This window comes from Heterocephalus glaber, unplaced genomic scaffold (assembly GCF_053883595.1).
Source record: "Heterocephalus glaber isolate CG9 unplaced genomic scaffold, H.glaber_assembly_v1.0 deba00000122, whole genome shotgun sequence".
In the NCBI taxonomy this organism is placed as follows: Eukaryota; Metazoa; Chordata; class Mammalia; order Rodentia; family Bathyergidae; genus Heterocephalus; species Heterocephalus glaber.
The window spans coordinates 1,122,720-1,150,660 of record NW_028258138.1 but is presented as its reverse complement, the minus strand read 5'-3'; the positions used below and the strand labels follow the sequence as shown (position 1 = coordinate 1,150,660).

General features: G+C 54.0%; 2 protein-coding genes across 11 annotated transcripts in view; one reads left to right on the top strand and one right to left on the bottom strand.

Annotated features, from left to right (window-relative positions):
* The window catches only part of Adarb1 (adenosine deaminase RNA specific B1), an 85,700-nt gene extending 82,918 nt beyond the window's left edge, over positions 1-2,782 (top strand). For all 10 annotated transcript variants that reach the window (XR_015451191.1, XR_015451185.1, XM_021256403.2 and 7 more), the window contains one exon: positions 161-2,782. The gene's annotated coding sequence lies outside the window, so the exon portion shown is untranslated. The remainder of the gene's footprint in view (positions 1-160) is intronic.
* A 13,341-nt stretch (positions 2,783-16,123) lies between these two features.
* Positions 16,124-26,551, bottom strand: Pofut2 (protein O-fucosyltransferase 2). The gene is made up of 9 exons (XM_004842516.4): positions 26,369-26,551; positions 25,197-25,447; positions 24,039-24,183; positions 23,214-23,324; positions 20,262-20,328; positions 19,294-19,419; positions 18,355-18,535; positions 18,039-18,162; positions 16,124-17,046 (listed from the first exon to the last, which is right to left on the bottom strand). The coding sequence occupies exons 1-9, from the start codon at positions 26,494-26,496 to the stop codon at positions 16,893-16,895; spliced, it is 1,287 nt and encodes a 428-aa protein (XP_004842573.2). The 5' UTR covers positions 26,497-26,551; the 3' UTR covers positions 16,124-16,892.
* Between the last annotated feature and the right edge of the window lie 1,390 nt (positions 26,552-27,941).

Here is a 27,941-nt window from a genome sequence, read left to right as displayed (position 1 = left end):
GCCCCAGTAGCAACCGAGTCTGCTGCCGCAGCCCCGCTAGGAGCCTCTGTGCTCCAGTGGGATCAGATCCCGGAAACTGCTAGCTCACTTCCAAATAATCCCGGACAAGGCTCACCCACAGGCCCCATCCTGACCACTCCTTTGGTGGCATTGTCCACAGGGCTTGGCTCTGAACTTCACCCTCCCAGGGACCTGCACACAGGAAGGACGACGCCCAAGGACGCCCAGGATGGAACTAGAATCACCTGGTAGTCACGCGTCCTCAGAGCGTGCCACAGGACGCCTGTTTTTAAGTTATTCTTTTCAGCTTTATCAAAGACATGTCTGGAAACTAAAAAGCAGGCTGGAGCTGGCGAGACACTGGCAGTGCAGGCCATGCAGTGATGTCCTGAGGCTCGGTGCTGCTGGCATCACGGGGAAGCCAGGGACTCTGCTCAGCACCCCAGTGCACAGGAAAGCCTGGCAGTCAGAGCCTGGTGTGCCCACCTGGACCTGTGCTCAGAGACTTGCACCAGGTGCCTTGCAGCTTCCACTCAGGGTTAGAGGAGCCGAGGAGGTGCGTGTGCTGCCGCCAGCTCAGCACTGTCTGCACTTGGAGTCACGGGAGGGGAGATTGGGGGCCAGGAGCAGAGAGGTGCAGGCCCCACCCCGCGCCATAGCAGCCACGGCCACTGCCAGGGCACTGATGCCCGTGGCACTGAGCTGCACAGGAGCAGCTTGGGGTTCTCCCTGGGCTGCAGGGTGAGTGGTGCCACCTCTGTTGGACGTGTGTCCCTCAGGGCGGGGAGCCCTGTCTACACAAGTCCACATCTGGGGCAAGCTGCCTGCACACCAGCCTTCTCTGTAGCTGGGGTGGCAGTCCCCATACACCGTGCAGCTCATTTGGATCAAATGCACCAGGCTTCCCTTTGCACCCATGGAAGAGGCCTGGGGCTGCTGCTGTCCTCCTGAGTGTGCTCCAGAAAGACTTTTACTCCTGGCTCTACAAATTGTATTTTTTGTAGTGGGGATTGGGAGATGGATTTAGTTTTTAAGAAATATGTGGATTTGGGGTATAAAGTCCAGTGCAGATACGTTCCATATACATAAAAACAAAACTACCCTGTATGTCTGGCTGTTCCTTCTGTTGAGTTGTATCCAAAAGGTGGACAACTGATCCCCACCCCTACGAGCTCAGGGCCTGAGATCCCTGAGCCTGGTCTCTGGGGAGAGGGAGGAAGGGGACCAACCACAGGACAGAGTGTCCTCACCCTGCTGCCAGGACAGGACCACAGAGAGCTCAGCTGCAGTCAGAGAAAAGCAGGGCCACCTCAGTGACAGCAGTCAGGACTTGCTGTGCATCACCTGTCACAGATCACATTGTCATTGCTCAGCTGCATCCCATGTCCTGGATCTGCACTTAAGAGACTTCATAGAAAACCAGATGCAGCCAGGGACTTGACATTTTGAAGAAAAAAAAACCCTTAAGTGTTGAGGACATCTTGAGGGCGGTCAGCAAACCCCGAGGTGTGACTTCCGTGGAGACCCTGGAAGTCCCTCAGGGTGGCTCAGGAACAGTTTTGCTCGGTGGGGAGTCAGTGTTGGGAGGAGCTCAGGGCAGCATGTTCTGTGTGGACCCGGGGCTCTCCCAGTGGGGTAGGGGTCGGGGTCCAGGGACAGCTGGCGGCCTGATGGATGTCGCCACCTCCAGCCACCATGACCACCTGCACTGGCCTGCCCAAAGCTGCAGATTTTATTCTGAGTCTTCATCTGTTAACCTTTCCTGTTTGAGAACTTGCTGTGTGATTAAAAGGAATGGTTTTTAAATGTGCAAGCCAGGGTCTCATAAGGCTCTGACTTCTCTGGAATTAGTCACCACTTTCTCCTAAGCCCAAGTTCCTCCTGCAGCGAGGCGGGCGGCTGCGTCCTCACAGGTGACAGGTGAGGAGGGTGTGCACCCCCGGGCAGAGCTGCACATCACCCTGGTTTCTGAGCAGATGAATACAGCATAGGTGACTGTGCCTCTGAGATACTTTATATCAGAAGGGCCAGCTCTACCCACTCAGTTTTGATCCAACAACAGAAAAAATTAGCTGGCTCCCCCATCTCTAAATTCTGTGAAATTAAGGTACCTCCTTTATATCACCCCCAAGTTATATCTGTGGAAAGGACAGAGGACTTGTGTCCGGTGCGTGCTGTTCCGGTGTCCTTGTCCTCTGATGTGTCCTGTGACAATCGACCTCCCTGAGTGCAAGGAGGTGGTTGGGCTGCTCCACTGTCAACCGCAGAGTCCTGTGTTCCCTGGAGGCTTGGAATGGGAGCAGGGAAACCCTGTCCCGCGGGGCCTGCAGTGATCGTGATGGTTGTGAGGGCGTACGTGTGTTTGCAGCTTGTGCAGAAGCCGCCTCCTGTGTGGGCAGCACCCTGCTGTTCCTCGTTACCAGCGAGGGGTGGTGCGGAAGGAACTGGGGTCCTCCTCCTAAGGGGAGCACAGGGGTGAAAAGCACAGTCTGTGGAATGTTAATGAGGAAGCCCCTGAGATGTTTGCTCTCCGGCCTTGGGTTATATGCTTTTAATTTGATTTTAGAATTTGGACCCTTTATATGAATGTAATTCAGCCAAGAAACTTGTTGCTAAGATACAATCGTCAGTGTTCTCCATATGTATATTTATGTATATACCACACGTTACAGCCTGCATGAGCTTCCTCACGCCGAGGCCAGCTGGAGCTGAGCATGAGACGCTGTCACACCTAGACAAAGGACTTGAAATGTTCTCAATAAAAATAAGACGTTTCACTACCGAGGCATTGCCAAAGTTTTCTTTTCTTCTCACCTTATTTCTGGCTCTGGCTCCACTGAGTTGTGTGGGATCGGAACCTGCTGGGCATAGTTCGGGAGGTGTGGATCAATGCCGCCCGTGGCTGCAGGTCTCATTCGCTCCAGATGTTGCACACAGTGTCTGGTGTACTTATCCAACTTGGGACAGCCTCTTGGTCCCCCACCCCTCTTGGGTTCTGGCTTCTCCATCTTCCTGAAAAGAACCTTGACCCCACTCCATGTATAAGGTGGGGTGGAGGAAAATGATGTGGTGGCCCCTTCTCCTGTCCCTATAAAAGGGATGATGACTACAATCTCACATTACTGGCTGGGTGTGGAGGCCACGTTGATCGGAGGGCCTGGGCAGAGTGTTGACCTTCATTCAACAAGACCATTAGAACAGGGAATTCAGGTGCAGTGAAACAATGAAAAGTCATAATGTAAAACTATATTTTGGACTATACTGTTTTGGAAAGACATTTATAATAAACAGTGGGAAATGGGTTACAAGCAGGATTTATACCTCATGGTCTTAAAGAAATGTGGGTGTATCATGTCTGTGGATATGTGCAAGAGTCTGGTTGTGGTCTGTGGATGGAATCTGGAGTGATTTAAACTTTATTTTCCTCTTTTAAAAACTTAGCCATCTGGATATTCTATCAGTAAATGAAGGGGCTGGGGATTTAGCTCAGTGGTTCCACCGCCTGCCTCGCAAGCACAAGGACCTGAGTTCGATCCCTGGTACCCAAAAAAAAAAAAAGTAAATGAAAAACAAATGCAGAAAATCATTTTAGAAAAGTCAAAAGTACCAAGGTAAAAAGCAGCACTGTTACAGGCAAATAACTTGTTTCTCTATTTTGGAACTAAGATGAACAAACTGACTCCCACTCAGCGCAGTTAAATGCACTCATCCTGTCCTCTGTCCCAGGCAGAAAACAGGAGGACCCTAATGGAAGTCACCAACTGGTGGGTAACTGGCTCATCCACGTGGCTGCCTCTCAGTACCTCCCTGCCTTCTTCCTCAGGGTCAGCTGGCTGACTCACCCAATTCCCCAAGTCCTGTAGGCTACTTGCTTCTTTACTCATGTCCCTTATTTCCTGTACTTGAATTGAATGCTCTTAAATAATACTATAAACAATACGACAGTGCGTCGGCTACTGGGCTAATGAATTCTTTTTTCATTGAACACAAAGGCAACTTTGATCCTGATGCTTACCAAAATCACTGAGGAAGGGGCTGGAATGTAGCTCAGTTTTTGGGTGTTTGTCTGGATGCCCCAGGCCTGGGTTCCATCCCCAGCACTTGATAGACAGACAAATAGAGGTTTTAGAATGACTTTTATTCATGATTTAGCACCTGAAAGCAATAAACACATGTCTTTTATCCTTCTCTTCCATTAGTACATAACCTGAACATTTACCTACATGTTCCATTAAGTTGTTACAAGTTAAGCCTCATTTTCTTTTATTACACTATAAAATGGATCAGTTAATTATATTAGACCTATATGTGTAAAGGCCTGACTTTATTGCCTTCAATAAGTTATCTTCTAAGATGTATATTATAATTTATTTCTCAGTGGTTTTCTTTTTTAATATCCCTTGGAAAGAATGCTAACATTTTGTTTCAATTGAAAAAGTAGGTCAGACATTTTCTGATGGAAAGTGTGTCTTATTTGGTTCACTGGTCTGTCCAGAAGGATTAGGCCACTTGGAAGACTTTTACCCCGTAAATAGAATGAACTGAATCTGTAACTTCAAGATTTCTGTGAAAATACATTTAAAACAATTATGTGATAAAAACAGTTTACCACAAAACATTGAATTTATTAAAAAAGCACTGACATTAACATTTCAATATACTCAATCCCCTCAGACTATCTAAGGTTTAACAAAGTGATGAAAGAATCATGGGTAAATATCAGTCCCTTGATAAGAAGAGAGTGGCCTTTCTGGTAAACACAACAGAAATTGAGAATGACAGGATAACAAATCCTGTTGCAAGTCCTGTGGTCTGTAATCCTTTGCTTTCAAAACACTTGAATCAAAACCCAATTGAGTTAACTGCTGACAAAGCATGAAAACAGTTTTTAACTTCAGATCACCTTCTTATTTGGGAGATATTACGTAGGTGTTCAAGACACAAGAGAGGGACATTGCAAGAATATGTCTCCTTATCTTCAGGTTCATGCAAGTGTTCTGACACTTCTATAAAATGAAACTTCACTATAGCAGAAGCTGAACCTGTTCATTGGTGCAGGATCATCTTGATTCCTGGACACAGGAACACTCTGGTTGGAAAAGAAGCTCTACTCTTCTCATTAAGAGGTGCAATTGCCAAAAAATTTTGCTTTCATGTGCGAGTTATCAATTTGTCACAGTCACGCTTCTGAATAACTGTAACATCGTAGTGTTTGGGAAAATAATTCAGTAGATATTAACAAATCCTTTTTGTCACAAATTTAAAATTTTATACCCATAAAGCTTTTTCTGTTGTTGTGGAGAAGTAGGCTAGGGTGAGCACAAAAGACTTTCCAAGATAAAAGCACGTTACTCGGGTCAAACTTCATGCTAGAAAAGGAATGAAGCTCAGGAAAGACTACTTCCGGAGGTGCAAGGGGCCTACCACATGTCTGCCGGAAGCGGAAGTGAGGGGAGCGGAAGTGGGGTGGCGGCCATGTTCACGCTGGTTTCTCTTTTGAGCTGGCGTAGATCCTAGTGCTTTTCTCCAGCAGGAGTCAGACCCTGCCCTGGGCTTCGCTGCCTCTTCGGCTCCAAGGTAACCAGGCAACAGGAGGGCAGGGTGGTGGCTCGGGTGACCACAGTGCCGTGTGGGGAGAGGCGTGGGTAGGTTGGTGGGCTGAAGAGTGCAAGGTGCTGCACACATGAATGTGTAAAGGAGAAATGAAAGGGTTTGATTTTAAAATACCAGTATTTAGGCCAGAAATCACATCTTCTATTTAAAAAAAAAAACTACAATAAAAAGATTTAATTGTAAATTAGAGTATATGAGGGGGTACAAGTTTTCAAAGGTCAAAGATTAGGAGCAAAACCAGAACTTGGTGAGAACTCCGCTGCAAGTGCCTCCCCAAGCCAGGCCTGAGGCAGGGCCCTCCTAGTGGTTGGAGAAGGAGGGTCTTTTCCTCATGTTCTGTCTGCAAAGAGGTGGGTCACCTCAAACCTCATCCCCTGAAGACTTTCAGCCAATCCTGGAGCTCCCCTGACTTCAAGGTGTACTTTGATTCAGCAGGCAGTTCACTGAGTGTCCATGAGATCTGCAGGACCCTTTTGGGTACGCTTGCATCCTCGGGGACCCCCAGTGGCTTCTCAGGCCAGGGCCTCCATGCTGTGTATGTCCTGACCATCCCTCTCCAGCAGCTTCCTTTACATGGAGAATGCATTTCCTTTCCACAGAGTAAACCCTGGCCCTTATACTAGAGGATGAGGACACAGGAGGGCTTATAGGGAGTTGGATTTTTAAGCAAAGTCAGACAAGGGCAACCTTCAAACTCATATTTGTTTTTCTTCTTTTGCCCAAAACTAATCAGCTTAGTGTGAGTGCCTGGGTGTCCCAGCGAGATAGGGAATCCATCTCACACAGAATTTACCTTTCTTAAAAGGAAAGTCCATTTCATATTAGTACATTGCTATATATTGTAGAACTTCCCTCATAAAGTCAACTCATGCTAAGTAATCCTGTGCTGTAATTAAAAAAAAAACTGAATGAATGAAGTAGAAGACAGTCTCTTCCCTGGCATACATCAAATTGCTTGGTATTTAGCTATTAGCAGAAATGCTGTCAGCTGAATTTTGTCACCTGCCAAGTGGAAGGCTCCCAGCTCCTTGGCTTCCAGTCACTTGGGCTATCACTCATCTGTGGGCTGATATGCAGCATTTTGGGGATGTGTGGTGGTTTCCTGTCAGAATCCATCACCTGGCTTTTGTGAATAGAGAGGAAAGTAATCCTTTGAGAATTATCTACCTGTGCTGATAAAAGACTGTGTTGCTGTATTGATAAAAGATGAACACGTGGTGGACAAAGCTGATGCCTAATGACAAGGCAGATGACCCAGCCACTGATGGTTAAAGGGACAAGGCTCCATGTTAAGATTCACTATCACTCAGTTTTGATGTGTCTCCTTTTTGGTACCTCCTCACCTACAATAAACTAAGCAGAAAACAGGCACATGGCTTGAGGATCTACTGAAGGGCCTTCTGGTAGACCAGATTCAGTTCTGTGCCCCAAAAAACAAAATGCTGTACAGTGGCCTCATAAACCAGGCACAGGTCTGGAGTGACTGGTGAATTTTATAGCAACCAAGAGGGGCTGCCATGGTCTCCCAGCCCCTTGGTGGTCTATGTGTCCTCTGAACCCCTGTGTCCCTTGCATAGATGAGCAGAAGTGGGGCTGGAGCCTCAGGAATCACACAGGGCACACTGTGCATCACAAAGACAACAGTATCATGGCAGAAGCTCCTGGCCTCTTGGGAGGCTACAGAGCTTCAGAGCATTGAAATGATTTGGTGGAAAGGGGAAGGCCATTGAAGGGGAATCTGCACTGGGTCTAAAGGGAAATGAGGACAGTGAGACGCCCCTGGTTAGTGGATTTAGGCTGTACTCTTTGTCCCCATGTGCTTCTCTGTGCCTAAGCAAGTCTTTGCTGTAAAGCAAGAAAGACCAGCTAGCCACCTCTCCTACTTGGTCATCAGAAGACAGAGGTGGAACTCACATTGAGTCTTGGCTGGGGTGGAGTTTGGACTGGAAGAAGAAAGCTCAGCAAGAACAGAAGTGCCAGATAAATGGGCTACCAGCATCTCCTGAGCAGAGGTGAACATGTTGAGTGCCTGCCTCCCTGGAAGACCAGGACCCATCTTGGATATAAACTGCTGAGAATTAAGGCGAGGGATCCTCAGAGAAGACCCGGCATTGGAAGAAACCTGGGATGAGCAGCTTAGTACAAGCAGATAGGTTCCCTGTTGTGATGTAGGTGAAAGCAGAAAATACATCAGTGGAAGAAAATCGCTCTTAATAGACTCTCCTAAATATGGTCAACTAATCTCTGATGAAGGAGTAAAGGCATACAGTGGAACAAAGATGGTATTTTCAACAAACGGTGCTTGAACAACTGAACATCTGTCTATGTGCAAAAAAATAGTCTATACTCAAACCTTAAATATTTCATGAAAATTAACCCAAAATGGATCATAGACCTAAATGTAAAATACAAAAACTCCTAAACTCCTAGAAGATAATGTAGGAAGAACCCACATGACTTTGGGTTTGGCAGTGACTTTTTAGACAACACCAAAGGCGGCATCCATGAAGAAAATAATTCACCAGCTCTACTTCATAGAAATTAAAAAGTTCTGTTCTGTTAAAGATGGTAGCAAAGACCGAAGTGTAGCTCAGTGGTAGAGCACTTGACTCACATTCACAAGGCCTCAAGTTCAGTCCCTAGCACCACAAAAATTTAAAAAACCAAAAGACAATACCAAGAGAATAAAAAGACATGCCACAGACTGGGAGAAAATTTGTAGAAGACATATCTGTTGGAAGACTGTTATCCAAAATATGCAGAGAACTCTTAACAATAAGAAAAAAAATAGTCTCGTTAAAAAATGGGCAAGAAATTGAACACAGACCTCACCAAAGAAGTTGTACAGATGGTAGATAAGTGAATGAAAAGATGCTCCACGAGGTGTCATTAGGGAAATGCAAACTAAAATAATAATGAGATGCCAGTCCTGAGATGTGACAACACAAAATGCCAGTGGCAGTGTGGAGCAGTGGAAACTTGCACTCATTGCTGGTGAGAATGCAGAATGGCATAGTCCCATGGGGAGACAGTGTGGCAGGTTCTTACAAAACTAACCATAATCTCCTGATATGACCCAGCGATCACACCCTTGGCAGCTTACCCAGAGGAGTAGAAAATATTTGTCCACACAAAACCTGCTCTTGGATGTTCATGGCAGCTTTATTCATAGTTGCCAAAACCTGGAAGCACCTGAGATGCCCATCAGCAGGTAAATGGGTAAATAAACTAGTATATCCAGGCACTAGAATATTAATTATTGCTAAAAAGAAATGATCTGTCAGTACATGAAAGGCAAGGAAGAACCTTAAATGTATACTACTAAGTGAAAGAAGCAATTTGAAAAGGCTGCATGCTGTATAACTTGCATTTTGGAAAAAGCAAAACTGTGGAAATAGCAAAAGGATCAGTGGGATCCAAGAGTTGGATAGTGGAAGAATGAATACACAAAGTACAGAAGATTTTTCAGGGCGTGAAACTACTCTGTACAAAACAGAGCAACTTCCCTGCAGTGTGAAGTCATTGGTGCCCCTTCTCCAAGGCCCTGGATGGCAGTGGTTTAGTAGGGTTCTGGTTGGCTGTCTCTTTCCCTAGTTCTGTGAAGCCTTTTCCTTGAGTATCCTGCTGCGTATACTCATTGGGGCAGCAGTAGACCAGATATGCAAATGCTGGTCCCTAGGATTGTATTACCTGGTGACATGGCCATCTAAGTTTGTATAAGTACTCTATGACCTTACAAACTGTAGATAATTAGACTTTACAAACTATCAAGTCTGTCACTATTTGTGTTAATGGATAATTTAGTCCATTTTCAAATATAATCCAGTTCCTCAACTACCTCACGGATTTCTTTTTTTTCTATATTACTTTGGTTTATTAATCTTAAGATAGACACATGCTCACTTCAAAATATGAGAATCAGGTTGTACATAAAAATTGATATAAGAATGGGGCCAGGGATGTAGCTCAGTGGCACTGCGCCTGCCTCGCAAGTGCAAAGTCCTGAGTTCAATCCCTGGTACCCCCAAAAAAATTATATAAGAAAAATACTGTCATTGTTTGCCAGGGCTCTTTCTTAGTTGTACAAAAAGAATGGGAAGACTCACAATAAACTGCATGTCAGAGTTAGAAATGTGCTTTAAATTTGTCTACTTTCTGGCTTTTCTTGTCTCCCTTTCTGTTGAGTGACATGCACTTAAAACCCTTTTTGTCATTCTCCCTTTTCCTCTATTTGTTTGCAAGCTCTCCGTGACCTTCTTCTGTATTATGAATGTATATCTAGTTAGGAAAAGCTACAATAAATGTACCTTGTTCTTTCTCAGAACATTAACTTACAACTGTCCAGTGGTGTGAAAGCCATAGTTCAGTAGCAGCTGTACAGTGAAGTTAGAGTGTTGATCATCTCCTGGGCTGATGGTAAATAGTGCGACCCTCTTCCCGCACTGCTGGGCCACGGCCACCAGCCATAGCTCCTGGTCAGCCATACAATCACACAGCAAACAGCCGGTGCTCCGCAGTGAACTGCGTTGGGGAGCCAGGGTCTCGGGTGGGCTGGGCATGGAGTGCATTATCAGCTTACTGGGAAGGAACTCCGTGACAGACCCAGGAGCTTCTGTACACTGAAGACATCATTTATGCTGCTTTGTTTTCCATGACCCTGAAAGACATCGACAATCAATCTCATGTTAATAAGCTGGAGGGTTTTTTTTACTATATTAAAATATATATGCCCCTCACTTCTGTGAAAGACATCAAAAAAGGCAGTGAATGTTTTGGGGTTTTTTTGTTGTTGTTTTTTGGTACTGGGAATCGAACTCAGGACCTTGCGCTTGTGAGGCAGGTGGAGAAACCACTGAGCTAAATCCCCGGCCCCCTGTAACACACTTTAAAAAAAAAATTAAACATTCACTGTCTTGGGTCCTGGCCAGGGTCCTGGAGGTAAGCCTCAGAGAAGAGGGTGCCGTGCCTTTGGGAGGGAGAGAGGAAGGGGCGTAGGCTGGGAAGTCAGCTTTGCAGCAATGCCACGTGAGGCTGGCGGCTCCAACTGCTGCATCACAGGGGCGGAGGTGACCGTCTTGGGCACCAGGTCAGCTGCAGCAGCAGATAGGTGGCGGTGCACAGCGGGTGGGGCAGCCTTCTGCCTTTGCTCCTGGTGGTCAGGTTTGCCTGCCAGAAGTCAGCTGCCTAGCAGCCCCTGCAGCCCTCAGGGCTCTGGGCCACGTGCGCCAGACTGTGGAGCCAGCTCACTCTGCACAGGAAGGCCAGTGGGTCTGGCTGCACCAAGGGGATCCTGGCGGAACAGGGGACCCCTGGTGCTACTCCGTAGCTGAGCAGGGAGCTCGTGATGAGAGAGGTGCCAACACAGGGTTGCAGGTGGCGACACACAGCTCCTGCGTGGCCCCGGGCCCCTCACTGCTAGCCTGTGACCTGATGGTGAGGTCAGTTTGTACCCAGGCCAGTGGGACCCAAGCTGTACTCAGTGTCACACCCTCCCTAACACCAGTGGGGATCCTGGTCCTTCCAGGACAGCCCCAGCCTCCACACGAGGCTCTGAGGTGAGGTGCAGGCTCCTGGCTGAGTCCCCCTTCCTGCCCATGGGGTCTTGGGAGTCCGGCCAAGTCCTGCCACATCCCCTCCATTGTGATGCCAACACTGATTTTGAGGGACACGTTGACCCCTGTGTGGTGGGCAAGGATTCTGTTTTCCGCATGTTGTATTTGCCTTGCTGTTGACACCTGGAAGCCCAGCACGGAGGCAGGTTATGCCCTCCCGCGTCACCAGGCTTGTCCCATCCTGGCATGGCTATGAGGGGTGGGGGCAGACGTGGCACTGCCTTAGACCTGGACCACTCGTGGCCCACTGACCTGCATGCTGACACCCTGCCAGCAGGGATTTGGGGACAACCAGCCAGTCAGATGAAGGAAAACCAACAGGCACAGCATGAGCTGGTGGTGGACGGCAAAGCCAGGGAACTGCACACATGGTGTGGACGCCCTGTGAGCTAACACCGGGGATCCGTGAGGAGCAGAAGTCCGTTCTGAAGAAGCCTGGATGTGCAGCCGGGACAGTTGTGTTAATTCAAGGGTAATGGGGTGGACAGGTGGCGGTCATGGCCCAGCTCACTTCCCTCTGCCACAGCCACCCCTCTTCCTCATCTCCAAGGCAGCGTGGCCACCTCTGCCCTGAGTCTTTGGCTGCTCTGCTTGGGAGGGGTGGCCTGGGAGCTGGAGCAGAGAGAGGCCCTGTGCACACCCAGCCGAGGATGGGCCTGTGGTTCCTGTGGGGTCAGGTCTTGACTGCATGTACTGTCCAGGGGTTTGGTGGTCATAACAGCGACAGATCCATGCGTCTGTTGTGACAGATGGCAGGGACAGTGTGTCCATCGGAAAGCACCAAGTCTCTTTCACAGGAAACCAGGGCTGTGAAAAACTGGCCTAGGGCGGGATGGGCCGCAGCCCTGCAGAGAAAATGCTGCCGAGTCTGCACACGTCTTAGGTTACACGAGTCTTAGTCATGAGGCGCTGCATGTGCCATTGTGCCATTTTCTTTTTTACTGTGCCTCAAGCCATGCGTCCTAATGACACCAAGCGTGGGCTGGTGACCTGACACCCATCGGAGCTAATGCTGTGGCCCCAGCTTTGTAGAAGGAACGAGCTGTGTATTGTGGCTGGCATGGAGATGGGAGGTCACTCCCTCTGCTCCCCGCTGGGCCAGGGTGGGGTCTGATGAACAGGGCTGGAGCCCTGGTTGGCTGTGACGGAGTGTGGGGGCAGGGACCAGGAAGTCGCCCGTCCCCTGTAGCTGTCGCATCCCTGGCTTCTAATCCTCCTCTGGCTCTGGCTCCGGCGATTGCTGTTGTTCTTCAGTCCTGCTCATTCCTGAGAGCCTCTCAAGGCTATCTGGGGTCAGGTCTTTCTGTGCCTGTACCCTGAGAAATAGCTCCCTTCGCTCACTTTGGAACCAAGTCTGAGCCAAATAGTTGCTTACAAGTAGTGGGCCTTGCTCTGCCGGGTCTGGGGGTGTGTGTGTGTGTGAGACTGGTAGGTACTTTATAGCAGTTTTAAAAATAGGAAGTGACTGTTTTATGGCTTCATAATTATATTTTTAATGTGCCAGCTTATCTACTTAAGGTAAGTACCCTAACTTACTAAAATATCCCTCCATTATTGCACAGTCAGATTTTGGGGGATTTTGGGGGGTTTGTGTTTTTTTTGGTACCAGGGATCAAACTCGGGTCCTTGCGCTTGTGCAAGTCAGATTTTATTGCAGTATCTTCATGGAGGTTCCATTTCAGGTGAGGTTTGTTTTTCTGTTTTTCTGTTTGTTTGCTTTGGTTTGGTTTTTCTACTGCTAGATTGAACCCAAAGCTTTCACAATAAGCTATATCTCTATCCCTCTTTTTATTTTTTATTTAGAGACAATGTCTCACTAAGTTGCTCAGGCAGGACTTGAATTCCTACCTCAGCCTCCCAAAGTGCTGGGACGACAGGTGTGTGCCACCATGCCTGGCATTCTTTTTCTTAAGTTAAATGCCCAGGGTCAGGGCAGAAAAGAAAAAAGGCCAGGAGAGAAAAAAGGCAACTAGCTTTGCATTACTTTTCTCTTTTTTCACAATCATTTCAAAATTCTGCCTAACCAGGAAAGGCAAACTTTCTCAGGATAAAGTCCAGTCTTTCATTAAGGAGCTTAGGCAACTTAATGGTGTAATTCAAACAGTGACATAAACAGTTGACGGCACAGGCCTATCTTCACAGCTTAGTGTCAACACTCGTGTGTCACCTTCGTGTGTCCACACTAATTTTTTTGGAAGCACTGTTTTTGAGAGGGTTGTGTTCAAGGCAGTTCAAAAGGAATCAAGACTGTGAGGCCAACAGACGTTTATCAGCTGAGCCCCCACCCTGTTGCCGTCTGTCACAGATCCTGCCAGAGAGACAGATGGGGGCGAAGTGGAGCGGAGAACACCGCGATGCCCCTGCTGTGCTGGCACCGTGGACCCCTCCTGTTGGCTGGGCGCCTTTCCACTGGGCCTCTGGTGAGGCCGCCTGCCATCCCTGTCTCGATGGGACTTACGTTTTGTTTTTGTCCTTGAAGGACAGTTTTGCTGGTGACACACAGCGAGGCGGACAGCGCCCTTCTTGGGTGCTGCATGTGCCTCCCGGCGGCCTGGGTTTGGAGGAGCCAACACCAGTCCTGCTCTCTTTGGGTGCCCAGGCTTCTCTCTCGGCCCAGGTCAGCCTGATACAGTCTCACGGGCACCCTTGGGTGGTGTCACCGGCTGCCATTCGTCATCCTTCCAAACGTGGAGTCTCATCCAGAACAGCCTCCTGGGCGTCTCCAGTGTGACTCCTGCATCCTGTCCTCTTGGGAAGGTCAGCAGATGAGCACAGCCTGCGTGGTCTCCTGTCCTCTACTCGCCTCTGGCTTTCCGTGCTGTGTCCTCTGGGTGGTGGTCGGACCAGTCACTCCAACACCGGTTATTTCTCAGATTTGCATTTGCTGCTGAGCTATTGTGATTCACTTGCTGTTTTCATTTCTAGATGTTGGGGGTTTTTTTGTGGGGGTACTTAAAACCGGGGCCTCACATATACTAGGATGCACCACTGAGCTACATCCCCTGCCCATTTTAATTTTGAGACAGGATCTTGCCAAGATGCCTGGGCCGCCATCAAACTGCAATCCCCCTGCCTCAGCCTCCTGAGAAACTGATCCTGCCTGTGCATTATCACACCTTGCATGTTGCTTCTGATGGCATCTTGTCCCTTTGTCACTTTCCAGGACTCTTCATTGTATCTGTAAATGCATGGATCACATGACCACAGGTTCTATGTTGGGGGCGGCCCACAGCAGGGCTGTGGATGTTCTTCTTGCTGACCTTACACACGGTGCCTGGCTTCCCTGTGTTGTGGGCGCCTTGAAGTGGGACCAGCTTTCTACAGTGGCATCCTCTAAGGCACCTGCGGGCGGACCCCTCCAGGGATTGTGTTTGCTTCTGCCGCACCTGGAGCTGGCTGCTTTGGAACAGTGTGCATTTGTGTGTGCATGCATGCGTGACTTGTGGTTAGAAATTGAGTTATTTTGTCCCTTTGCTTCGGGCTGAGGCTCGTGTCCCCTGTGTCTGTGCCCAGGTGGGTGGGCTGCTCATTCTGGGCAGGAGGGGATGTCGATGGGTCTGTGGTGCCCTCAGGCCCCCAAGGCTGGGTCCCCTGTCCCGGCTGGGTCTGTCTTGAAAAGATCTCTGCTAGAAACAAGGGTGGGATCCCCCCACCTCCAGCGCCCCTTAGCCCATGTGGCAGTAGTAATGGCCTGGAGCCTGCAGCAGACGGTGCCTGGCCCCGCCTCTCTGTGAAGCTGGTTACTGGGTGGCCTTCCCCGTGGACCCTGCCGAGGCCAGAGGGTGAGGATGGCTGTGTCCTCTCATGCACCCTCGTGCCGTGTCCTGTCACCTGCTCTGCATGAGTGGCTGGAGGGTACCACCTCAGGCTCTGGCACCCTGGGCTGGGCTGCCCTCAGTGCGAGGAGCAGGAAATGGATCTCTCCATGGAGCAAGGCCAGAGGCTACTTGGGGTCCAAGAGGGGCATCCCTGGGTCCTGTGTTGAGGTCCCAACCTCCAGAATTGGACTGCTCTGTGGCACCTGCCCCCTGCCACCAAGAGGCTCACTGTGACCAGAGGCCTGCCTGGGCCCCCGGCCTACCTTTGTGGGCCTATGGGCTTCATCCCGACAACACTGACCCTAAGCTGGGTGCAGTGGGCACTGGTGCCAGCACGATATGCCATCTAGACACCAGGACTCGGGTCCTGTTACCAGCCATCCCCGGGGACACCCAGTCCCTAACAGGGGTCCCTGTGCCTCACTTGGAGCTCTGCCTCGCCTCAGGCATGGTCGTCTGTTCTCTGATAAACTTGGGTGAATGCGGCTGAAGTTCCTGGCACTGTTGTCTGACCTGTGTCCTTCGGGCCACAGAACTGTGGACTGCAGCCACATGGCCCCCCAGACCATGGTGACCCTGGCTGCTGCCTCCCCCTCCCTGGCCCCCTGCAGACCTTACCCTGGTTCCCTGGCACCTTTGCCACCACCTAGCACCATGTTCCTGTGTCCTTCCCGGGGACACTACCCGTGTGGGCTATGCTGCATTTTTGATTTCCTACATTTGTGGGGTTCTTGCCCCTGAACAGCCCTCCCAGCAATGAACAGAGCGCTGTGTGCCGTGCATGGTGACAAAGGCCTGTTGTCCCCTAGGAGCAGGTCTGAGTCACATGGTGTCCCAATAGGGACCTAGGCCTGCACTGTCCACAGGCCAGAGTCAGCCCTGACCTGCCAGTCTGGCTGTGATCTTCCAGGCATCCTGAAGTGACCCATCGTGCTGTGTGGCAAGGACACCATGCTGCACACCAAGTGCCACAGAGCAGTTTCCTCTTCTTACCAGGAGGGACACAATATAGCCCCAGATGCCTACATAAGCTCCCAGCCTACAAAATTCCCAGGTGAGAGAAAGGCACCATTCCTAGGATTACAGCTCTCTAGAAAATTTTTTATTAATTTTTGAATATACAAATGGGAAAGAATAAATATGTGATCACTCCACCTGGCGGCCCGATGACACCACTTGGAGGCCATGCCAGTGTCTGGGGAGGGGACACAAGGGTTCACCAGCTCTGCACAAGAGAAAGCGAAGGTGCGACCATGTCACCAGTGGACCAGGGAAGTGGCTGTGTGGTGTCCGACACCACAATGAAGTCCTGCAGGGGCAGGGGCCTGAAAGTGTCCTGGTGGTGGCAGTGTGAGCACGGGAAAAGGAATCCTGTGAGATGGGACACAGCTACGATGAAGCAGCTTATCTCGCCGCGGCTGTCACTTCTCACCTCCTGGCAGTTAGCGCCGGGCCTGGAAGCCCACTGTGCCCCAGGGGAGCTCCCCACACCATGTTTCCCGAGTGGACAGAGGAGGGTGTACCAGGCCTATGCGATCCTCTCCCTGGTGCCTGACGACTGCAGGGTGGGCAGGTCTCATGCTTCCCTGGCCACCCCAGGAGACAGTAGAGCTGCACACACCCCTCAGCACACCCTCAACTCTGCAGCCACCTGAGAGGGTGGCCACTCACACGCGTCCCACCCCACTCAACAGTGGGCTGAGAGGCTCCTGCATTTCGTGATCCGCACACAGGTAAAATGTGACCTCACTAAAGGACACACCGGGCCAGGGCACCACCTAGTTCTGTTGTGCCCAGGGGTGGGGCCTCCTCTGGTCCTGGGCTCTCAGCAGTGATGGACACGGCACCCTCAGTATACGATCTTCCAGTGGGTGGGCTGCTCACACGCTTTCTCCTCGTCTCCACAAAACCGGTTGTACGTCGTCTTGGGATCAAACCCCAGGATTTCTCTTTCCTCATGAATCCGAAAAGAAAACGTGGAGACTGATGTGCCGATGAAAAGCCTGCAGAGCAACATGAACAGTTCCTAGAGTCACACAGGACCAGGAGTTGCTGGAGCATCACAGAAGGTGGGTAGGGACCCTAGATCCCTGTGCCCTGGTGGCTCTGCCAGCACCTCAGTCCTGTCCCCTCTGCCACCGCAGGCCAGCTGCAGATGGACACACATGTGCCCTGGGCCAGTGGGGAGCCCTGCTGCAGGTCCTCTAGCCACAGGGTGGTGGAGTGGCTGAGCCGCTCTGACCTGGAGTGCACTGGTCCCGGCTCTATGGCACCGGTGACCAATCAGCCCGAGATGTTTCTGCAGCACAGCTACATGCTCAGTAGTGGGTGTGACCACGGGGTGGGCCTGGAGCTGCGGGTGCCTCACACTGGGTGACAGCTCACACAGATGCCATGGAGCTTCCTGAAGAGCCCAAGGCAGGAGGGGAAGTGCGAGCTCCAGTTCCCCAGAGCAGCATTCAGGCCACTGGACGCTGCCAGCCATTGTGCACCACACAGGGCAGGCCCCGAGAAGAAAGTACCTACCTTGCGCCTGCCTGGCAGGCAAAGGGGCCCTGCTGCTGGGGATAGCACCAGCAGCCTCTGCCCAGAAGTGGCAGAGCCAGCGGCCCACCTCAGGCCGTGACCCGAAGACCAGCCTGTGCACGCCCTGTGCCCACACCTAGTGGTGACCATGCTCTCCCTTTGAGTTTCCCCCTGACTGCACCTGCTGAGCCAGTCCCAGCCCTGGTCTCCTATGAATGGCCACTGAGGCCAGGCATCCCTCCGAGAGCCTGAGAGCCCAGCGCGGGCCCCCATACTCCCAGGTGTCAGCCACACCAGGGACTGGCGGCTGTCAGGGCAGGAGAGGCGGTGAGGCCCACAACCGATGAGGAAACTAGCCAAGTGTGCATGGAGGTGAGGTCCATGCCGATCACGAGAACCCTGTGAAAATGGCCCCCAAGCCACAGGAGAGGGGAGGGGAGGGGAGGGCGGAGGGGGGCGGCACAGGCACCTGGCATGCGTGCAGATCCACTGGTCGATGATGGCGACACCCCCATCCTTGTACAGCTCCAGCTCCTCCCAGGTGGGCTCAAACCTCACCATCTCAGGCAGCAGCCTCTTCAGCTCTTCCTGTTCTACAAGGCAGAGGAGAAGCACTGATGCAGGGTCCTGGGTGTGGACAGACACATGCCTGGGCAGGGTCTGCTGCGTGTAACTTCATCAGCGGGCTCAGTGGTGAGGACAGAGCCTGGCTCAGATGCGTGCAGGTCTGCCCATGCTTAACCAGGGGCCAGAGGGAGGAAACAGTCACTGTTGAGAGCCCCTACCCTTCCTGATGGCATCTGTGGCCACGAACACCCTGGGCAGCTGGTGCACCATCATGAGGCTGCGGATCTTCCTGGCGGCACCCTCCAGGCTGGGCACGTCCTCCCTGTGGCCCCAGATGAAGTCCTTCCTCCGCAGGTGGACGGCAAGGTATGGGCCTCCGAGGGAGGAGCCCAGCTTGGCCTAGCAGAGGACAAAGCCGAGTACTCCTGCGCCCGGTATCTCAGGATGGGGAGTGCACGAGGGCCCCATGGCATCCCCTCCAGAATCGGGGTCAGGATGCTTCTGAAGAGAAGTGGGTAATCATCACACCCTTTCGTCTGAGAGAAGTAAAACTGAGTGGCGCTCTGCGGGAAAAGCCTCCGAGCTAGGGCCTGCTTTCCAGTACGGACCAGCCAAGCACAGGACTAGGATGACTCCAGCAGTGCCCTCTGGAAACCACCCAGACATCTGGGAAGAACACAGGGTCTGCTATAAAACACTAGCAAAAGGCGCCAGAACTGACAACAGTATCAGCATGAAACTCCACCATGGGAAAGCTCAGACTTTCAGTAAATATTAAGAACCCCTCATGAAAAATTTAAAAGGCTGTTGCTAGAGCCAACCGTGCTGCTGCTGCTCCCCACAGCCCTTCTGGCCCCAGCTGTCACCAGGAACCCAGGGCAACTACAACCGCAACCTGGACATGGGCTCTATGTTTTCAGGATCTCTCCCTGAATGCCCGGAAGCTGCAGGTGGGGCTGCAGCCACACCCTCTCTTACTCGTGAGTGCTGTGTGAGGCGCGTTCCGCACTGGCCCCAGGAGGCTTGGAGGACAGGTGTGCCCAGCCCCTGGTGGAGGCGTCGACTGGGACCCAGCAAGAGGTGACGGATGAGGCGCCAGACCTGCACTGAGTGCTCAGAGCACGGTGAGCTTTGGGCATGCAGAGGGAACACGCTACCTGCAGCTTGGTCCAGTCCTCCTCGGTGGGAACACCGTCCGTGGCATCACTGGAGTTGAGGAACTTGCTCCGGAACTCATCTCCTGCCACCCGCAGATGCTTGGCAAACACCATACTCCGCCGGGTCTGCAGAGGACCCAGGTGAGCACCGCATGACCTTGCAAACAGGCACGGGCACCACCTCACCTGGCACCACCTGGGCCATCTGCACAGGAGCTGGGTGCTGAGGACAAGGCTGCTCAGCCCCCTGGGCCAGGCTCTTGGTCTCTTGCTGCCTGTGTAGTCCCAGGCTGGACACCACCCTTGGCCTCTGAGCAGCACTGCTGCCTGGCACCAGGAGAGGCTCCAAGCAAGGCTCCTCCCAGTGGGGCCGCCCCTCCCCAGGTCACTTGCAGGGCTCCTGGACAGCAGGCCCTTGGCAGCCTGCATGCCGCCCTCCACCTCAGGCCCGCCTGGCTCCCAGCGTCAAGCTAAACAACTGCATCTCTTTTCCAAGCCACACACCTGCTTTGTCAGCTACAGCCAAGGCCAAAAGGTCCTCAGAGGCTGCTCTGGCCAGATGAGCCACCCAGGGCGACCGTGGTGTCCTCAGCTGTCACCCAGCCCCCGCCCCCCAGGAGAATCGACCCCAGGGGTAAGGGCTTACGCACCATCCCCACCTTGCCCAACTAAAGAAGGGTAACCCACAAGCTCTAGGCTCTCCGCTGACAGACCCAAGAGGACGAGGAGGGGAGGGACAGCTCCGGGTCTGGCACCACCCAGCAGGCAATGCCACTGTGTCCTTGAGACCCTGAGCCCATGGCGGGGTCCTCACCCTGCCGCACAGCCACCCCACAGAACCTCTGCTCCCGGGGTAGGGGAGATGCAGCTTGGTGCCCAGCGAAGAGCTGCTATTTCACACTTCCAGAAACTGCACACATCCACACAGCATAAACAAGTGGGAAGGGCAGCCCTGAGGGAACACTCACATCCCAGTATTCTTTTCCGCCATAGTGGTCGTGAAGCAGGTTTTCAGCTCTGTCCAACATCACCGACCTAGGAGAGTTAAGGACTGTCACAGCTGAACGTGATTCTACCTGCCCCTTCTGGGGGCCCTGCAAGGAGAGCCTGGGGCCAAGCAAACCTGAAAACAGTCTGCAAGGGACTGCACCGGGTCTGCCAGGGCAAACGGGATACTGAGAGGCAGTGGAAGGACAGAAAGAAAAGGGAAACAGATGAATCAAAATAGCAAACATGAAGAGAACACCCACGACAAGGGAGTTCTCCCAGGAATGCAGAGACAGTTCGACATTAGAAAATCCACCGCTTACGTTAATAGTAAGGGACAGCATGACACAAACCACAGGGCATAAAAGCTCGTGCTTACGACTGTGACAGAAACCACCTCCGAACAGGGACAAAGCCTCTCTCCTGGGCAGAGGTCTCAGGCTCACACCAGCACCCTGCTTCCAGTGAGTTCGCCACTGCACCTCCCAGGCCAGGCAGGGCCAGGCAGGGCCTGGGTGCCACCAGTGCCCGGCTGCTGTCTGGACAGCAGCACGGCCCCTGCGTTGAGCACAGTGGCCATGTCCAGCCCTCGCACTTACCACCAGGTAAGGTTTAGCAACCCCGGGCCCAGAACAAGCGCTGGAATCACAAAGAACAGTGGCGGCGAAACTCCGGCACACGGAGTCCTGTCATCAGCACTCAAGCCAAGTGTTTAGGTTGTTTCTTCTAAAGCGAAACCTCAGTATGCAGGTTTAACTGCAGTGCTGGCAATACATAAGTGGGTTTGGGATTGCAGTTTGGGCGCTCATCTCTAAAAGGTTCGCCATCCCTGAGTTAGAACAGGAAGGACCTAAGCAGACTGGGTAGGAGCAGGTGGAATTAAAAGACCCAGAAACCTCTAAGAAACAGGATGATATATTTAACTATATAAAAAGGTTATATTTGTGCAGAGAAAAAACTGGTAAAACTTTAAATTGGTGCTTTATGGAATTAACATTTCAAAGAGCTTTCGAACGTTCTCAGATGGGCACAGGCTACAACTCAAGGGCCCCATCTCAGGTCAATCCGCAGAGCCAGCGCGTGCTGGAGACCAGCTCTGCAGGCCTCGAAGGGCGTGCGCCCTTCCGGCCGTGGGGCTTCTGGGTGTGACCCTCTGTCCCTGTGCCCCTAGGGCACAAAGGCCTTTGTACACAGTCTCTCCAGTGACAGCCCAGACCGGAGCCACCAGAGGCACTGACTCGGGAGGCTCAGTTCTCGAGCAGGTGCAGAGCCAGCCCCACAAGACAGTGACAACTGCTGCATCCCCGAGACCAGACACAAGGCAAGGTGGGGAAAGGCAAGCAAGACGTGGAGAACAGGGAAGTGGCACCTGCTTGGCTTTAAGGAAGGGGGACATGCACACACGGCGGTGGGATGCGAGGGCAGACTGGCCGGCGTGGCACCTCTGCTTCCAGCACCGTGTGACCCGAAACGGATGGCAGATGTGTGCCAGCACCAGTGAGCTGCAGCAGTCTGAAGGCCTAGCGCACAGCGTCCTCCCCTGCACATGTAAACCCAACTGCAGCCGTGTTGTTTTGCTTGGCTCTGTAGCCACAGTGGCAACTGGCTGGTCTTCTCAGCTGGTAACATTTCGCTCTGGAATGTGTCATCCTCCCCTTACTGCTGCTGAGGGTAGTGGGGGTCTGGTCTGGGGCTCCATCATGCCCTGGGCCATGTCTGGGCACACACAGGGTATGCGTAAGAGGATGACACCGGTGCTGTCTGCTCTGCCCCGGCACAGTGCCAGCCGCTGCCTCTGTAGAGGCCAGGCATGTTTCACGCCTGCCGCCAGATGGTGCTCTCCTCCGAGCCACATCCTGCCTTTGACTCACTTTGTTGCAGGCTGCCTGCCCTTTGCTTCTGACCTTTAGGAGCTTTGTCTACACTGTGGACAGAGTCCCTTACTGACCGGAAGCTGGCTCCTTCGGAAGCTGGCTCTTCTTTCAGTGGCTGGAAGTCCTTCATTTTCCCTGAGGTGGCTGGTCTTTCCGCAGTTCTGTCCTGAGAGCTGCAGGCCCTGGGTCTTCCATCTACCCAACAGGGGGTTTCCTGGGGCTCATGGGGCTGACAGTGAGCCCCACAGCCTCCTGTCCCTGCTGCCTGGCAGAGCTGCTGCCCCCAACCTTCTTCTGCTAGTTCCACCCAGGCTCAGCTCCGTCCCCACCTGGAAGCGCAAGTCAGAAAACATGGAGCAGCAACCATGTGTGTCCCACAGCTCCAGAGCTGGTCCTGGGTTTAACACCCATTCCAGAAAAAAAAAGAGAGAACCTAGTCTTGGGCGGTGGGAAGGCCTGCTGTGGGGGACTCCAGAGCATGACAGGGGACAGCGAGCGCTTCCCCACAGCCCAGGTTCCCCACAGCCACCTGGGGCCTGCAGCAGATTCCAGGAACACAGCCCTTAGACCGCGCCCAGACTAGAGGCCACACTGACTCCTGGCTCCCGTGGGGCTGCACTGCCACCCAGTGGCGAGTGCGAGTGACTGCCCTCCCCTGCTGGGGCCCCTTCTGACCCCTGGAACTGAGCGGGTGGGGTGGGGGCTGTCCTAGGCTGCCCAGGTGCTTGGACAGAGCAGAGCACACCACTCCAGCGGTGACCGTGACGTCCTGCTCTTGGCCTCCTCCCTGCTGGGCGCCTCCTCACTCTGCCCCCGCTGCTCTTCCTGTCTGCATCTGCCCAGCCCCACAGCCCCAGTCATCTCAAGGAGAACTCGCGGGGGACTGGTGTGGACCCTGCCTGTGTCCCCCTCCGTCCCTGACGAGGGCAGCGCCGTGCCTGTGCACACAGTGCTGGGCCTGACGCCACTGGCCGGGCTCGGGCTCCGGCTCCGGCTCCGGCTGCCTCTAGCTCCCGGGGCTTTTGCAGCCAGGGAAGGAACAAGGCCCAGGGGACTCACCGGGCCGACGTGTTCTTCAGCAGCACAGGGGCCACGACAGATGCTGAGCCTTGGACAGAGAGGCAAGACACATTCAAGGCCCGGGTTTCTTCATAGCCCCAGAACCAGCCCCTGGAAAAGGAAATCCGGTCTCCGTCGGCTCCCTCCCTCTCAGGAGGACCCACTGGGTAAAACCCACTGCTCTCCCTAGGAGCAGCTCACACGGACAGGGACACTCTCGTGAAAACAGCTGTGACGCTGGATGGGGCCCTAAGGGACAGCCGGGAGCTGAGCAGGACAGAGCTCAGTGCCAGCAGAAAAGCGCCTCCCTCTCAGCTCAACTCAGCCCGAAGCATCACACGCCAGGGAGGGTGAGAGACACGGTCTTTCCTCATGGAGGTCAACTGGGACCAGAGCCTCAGATGGCCGCTGACACTGAGATAAGACCACCACTCAGCTGCATGCGAAGCGCATTCCAAAGGCAGTGAAGCCAGGTGTGGTGGCGCACTCCTGTCATCCCAGCTACTTGGGAGGCTGAGGCAGGAGGACGCCAAGTTGGAGCCCAGCCTGGGCAACGTAGTGACTTAGTGAAACCGTGTCTCAAAAGATCAAAAAGGCTCGGGGCTGGAGCTCAGTGGCAGAGCATTTGCCCAGCAAGCACAAGGCCCTGGGTTCGATCCCCAGCACTGCAACATAGAGCGGTGGGGGCGAGCGTGTCTTGCACAGAGTCCTTTGAAAAACACCGTGTCCCCTCATCTGCAGCAGGACGAGGTAGCCTCCACCAGCCTGGGCCTCAGGACGGGCCAAGGTGAGCTGCGTTTGGGGAGCCTGGGCCTGCAGTGCTACCTGTAGTACTCGTGCTTGTCCTGGGAGTAGAGCACTGGGTCAATGCAGGGCCGCGCGTCCACCTTCTCCTCCCAGGTGCCCTCCTTCCAGCCTTCCGCGTAGCCCTGCAGGACGTACACCTGGTCGATGAAGGGCCCGCCAGACTCTGGGAAGAGCAGAGGACCATGTCAGTGTAACAGTGACCACCAGGAGCCACCACACAGGCTCTCACGACCTCTTCAGCGCTGCCCACTCCAAGAGGAGGACCAGAAGAAGGCATGGGGGCATCAATGCCATCGGCACGTGGGCCCTGGAGGCCAGCAGGGGCCCCATCACGGGGGCCCTGGTCTCTGCCCAGACCCACCCTTGGCAACCTTCGCTCCTCCTGCACCCAGTGCCCCGACCTCACTCCTCCTCTGCTGAGCGCCCTCCCTCTGCTCCTGGGCTGCACCCCGCCGTGCTTGCCCAGTACCCAGGGGCCCCACACTCCCTATGACCGTCTCACTTGCTACCCACCCAGAAGACCTCCAAGAGGGCCCGTGTTCCGTCCCCTTCCCTACTGCTCCCACCCATGGTGGCGAAGCCGCCTGCCACAGGAGTACCAGTCCCGGTGATGTCACCAATCCTGGGGACGAGAGGGGCAGCCGGAACCGTGAACGGGAAACCCCAGAGCCCAGGCCCAGCAGGGGCAGAGTCTGCCCTGTGGTGAGAACACGGCGAGCCGTGCACATCGCTGCTGCACACCAGCTAGGCCTCTCCAGTTCCTCTCCTGCTCTTTCAGGCCTCCCTCCTGCAACCAAAGCCAGTGAGCTCTAAATGCTTTTGTTCTAAGAAAAGCCCTATTCCTGTCAGAAAAATGGAACAGGAAAGAGGAAGCAGCATGAAGTTAAACAAGAGGTTCTCAGAAGCTGTCCCCAGCATGGCACACCGCCCGGGAGCACGTCCTGCTGGGTGGTCCCCAGGCCCCTGCTTCCACACCAAGCTCTGGCTGCACCTGGCTGCTTCCAACACCTCGGCCCTGTTTGCCTCGAGACACTGGGAAGGAGCTGGTGGGCTGGGAGGGGAGTGGCCCTGGCCAGAACAGCACTGCAGCAGGCCTGATGGTGACAGTGTGGACAGGGTGGAGGACCGTCTGGTCTCGGCTATACCGCCGCCTCCAGCTAGCACTCGAGGCCTCACCTGCAATGAACTGCTCATACTCGACGACAGGGATGTTTCTGTGGAGACTTGGAAGATCGAAAAACTCAGACCAGGGGATGCGGACCTGGTGGATGTCGGGACTCTGCCAGTGATAGAGGCGGCCCCACGGAGGCAGAACAAGCACCCACTCCTCAGTCTTCATCAGGGTCTTCAGCAGGGAGGCCACGCGGATATAGACATCCCTGCGGAGGTTGAAGCCTTCTGGGGGGTTGACGTCGTACAGGAGGTACCTAAAAGGGGCAGGTGAGGCTCCTGAGCCAGGCCCTGCTCAGGACACTGGCTTCCCTCGCCACTTGGGGCCTTGCTTCCCACGATTTCTGGTTTCCACAGTGAGGCAGCTGCCACTGTTTCTTTGTGGCAATTATTTGCAGAGCTCCCAAGAACAAAGAGCAGACATCCTAAGGCCAGTTAACAATGTGCAATGCCAGCAGAGTCTCAGAATCACTGTCCTTACAGCCCTCAAAGTCCCTGTAAACAGTCACCCAGGGCCCCAAAAGGCAGAGGTTCATGTGAGTTAAATCTCCTGATAGGTCCCGTGTCAAGAGGAGTTAAAACTAGAAATACTCTTTAAGTAGCTTCAAAATAATAAATGCATGACATGTTAAGGAGGTTTTTAAGTCAACAAAAGGTATGTTTCAAAATAGACATAACTAGTGAAATGACTGATGACGTTATTAATTCTGGCAAATTCCTTTGGGGTCTGGCAATAGCTGGGTTCTCCTATCTTGCGTACAATTAGCCGCTGCGTCATAGGTGAGGCGTCCTGGAATGGCCGGTCCCGTTCAGAAGACCCAGGGGTCCCGAACATGGGCACCAACGTCCCCACCGAGTTCGCCTCCCCTGTGACCCTCCGTGCCAACCCTGTCATCGCTGTCCTGGGTATCGGCCCGGCCTCTCCATCCCCACATCCCGCGCGGGCACAGGCTCGAGGTCCAGTCCGGGCCAGGGCCCCTAGCAGCCGCCCAAGGGGGTTAGCAGATCGACCCCCGCCCACAGCGGACGGCGAAGGCGGCCCGAAGGCCAGATCCGCACCCTCCACCGCCGCCAGGGACTGCAGCGCCAGCGACTCTACCGGCTGGCCGCGACCCCAGTGACTCTACCCGCTGGCTCCGACCTCAGCCCGTCGCGCGCAGACACAGGGGCGCACTTACCGTCTGCGGGACGCCACCCCCGACAGGATGTCTGCTGCCGACTGGCCGAGCCAGAACTCGCCCGAGGCCGTGACAAGCGGCCAGGATGCCGCCTGGAGCAGCAGGGAGACGACGGCGAGCGCCGCCATGGCCCCGGCGGCCACGCAATTCCGGCAGCCCGGAGTCCGTCCCGGAAACGCGCACTTTTGTCGCCCCCGCGGAGCGCGTCACTTGTAGCCTCGGCAACGCGGGGAGGCCCCGCCCTCGCGCGTGCGCTGTGCGCTTTCCTCAATTGGGTTCCAGCGCCTTCCTCGGGGCTAGTGGGCGGAGCCTGGGGGCGGGGCGTCTGGGGCGGGGCGCTGGACCAGTCCCGGGACAGGGCCGCGTGGTATCCCGGGTAGCTGGCCCAAGGGGCGTCGCCCAGGGAGCGTCCTGTCTCCCCGAGGTGACCCGCACCTGCCCCTTGTGCAGTGGCCTCGCTGGGATGGTGATGGGGCGCCGGCCGGCTCGCGGGTCCCTGAGCACTGGGTCCCCAGCCCTGAAACCATCTGGGCACTGTCACCGTGACCAGGTTAAGGGCACCTGATCCAGACCCCACCTCTCCTCTGGATTGCAGATGAGGCGGCAGAGAGCTCTCTCTGAGCAGTTTCTGTCACACCCTGAACAACCAAGTCCAGGGGCCTGCCGCTGGCTGGTCCCCAGCTGTCAAGGCACCGTGCTTCCGGGCGGGACACAGAGTGGGGAGGTGGGGCACAGTGTCCTAGAGAGATGACAGTGCCGCTCTGCAGCTCAGTCCTGCGCTGGGTGTACCTGGATCGGAGACACTTAGGTGGTGGAGACTTGCCCTTCCGGGGTGGACATGGGGCCTGCGCCAGCCTCTTGTGCAGCCCTCAGGGCCACAGTGGGAGACCTGGCTCGTCAGTCAGGCACTTGGACGCCAGTGGCCGGGTGCTCACCGCCCGCCCGGGCCTTCCTTCTGCACTGGGGGCCTGGGGACCCTCTGCATGTGGCCCAGTCGCTGAACACAGAGCCCTTCCTGGGTGTCTCCCTTCGAGGCTTGCTGCCGGGAGCCAGGCCAGGATACACAGCTCTACAGCAGCAGCCCCACTTGGCTGTGCTGGCTGCCACCTGGCACCGAGGAACTGGTGGGGTTTCTGAGAATGGATTCTTCCTTCCTTTGGGGGTTGGAAGTCCTGGGGATTGAACCCAGGGCCTCTGCACTGAGCTATATCCCAGCCTTTTTAAATTTTCTTAAGACAAGGTCTTGCTGAGTTGCTAAATTGCCCAGGCTGAGCTTGAATTTGAACTTTCGATCTTCCCCCCTCAGCTTCCCAGAGGGGTGCGGTTACAGGCATGCGCCAGCACACCCAGCTACGAGTGTGTGGGCTGTGAGATGCACCGCAGCCCCTCCCCAAGGAGAGCCCCGGACCGCAGAGGCAAACAAGACCACAGCATTTCTGGCACACGGGCTCTATCCCTGCCCGACTCCACCCCAGGACCCACCCCTGCTTCTAGAGGAGCTGCTTGGCTTACAACGGGATGGCCACAGTGTCCACTCCTGATAGGCAGAGGCCAGGGGAGTCCACTCAGGTTG

What these genes read in the sequence shown, in the direction of transcription:
- Pofut2 (XM_004842516.4), bottom strand. Translation starts at nt 26,496, where the DNA reads ATGGCGGCGCTCGCCGTCGTCTCCCTGCTGCTCCAGGCGGCATCCTGG. An exon ending in GCGGAAAAGAATACTGGGAT is followed by an intron (nt 19,420 to 20,261) that starts GTGAGTGTTCCC and finishes GGTCCTCTGCAG; the next exon opens with ACCCGGCGGAGTATGGTGTT. An exon ending in AGGACTGGACCAAGCTGCAG is followed by an intron (nt 18,536 to 19,293) that starts GTAGCGTGTTCC and finishes GTCCTCTGCTAG; the next exon opens with GCCAAGCTGGGCTCCTCCCT.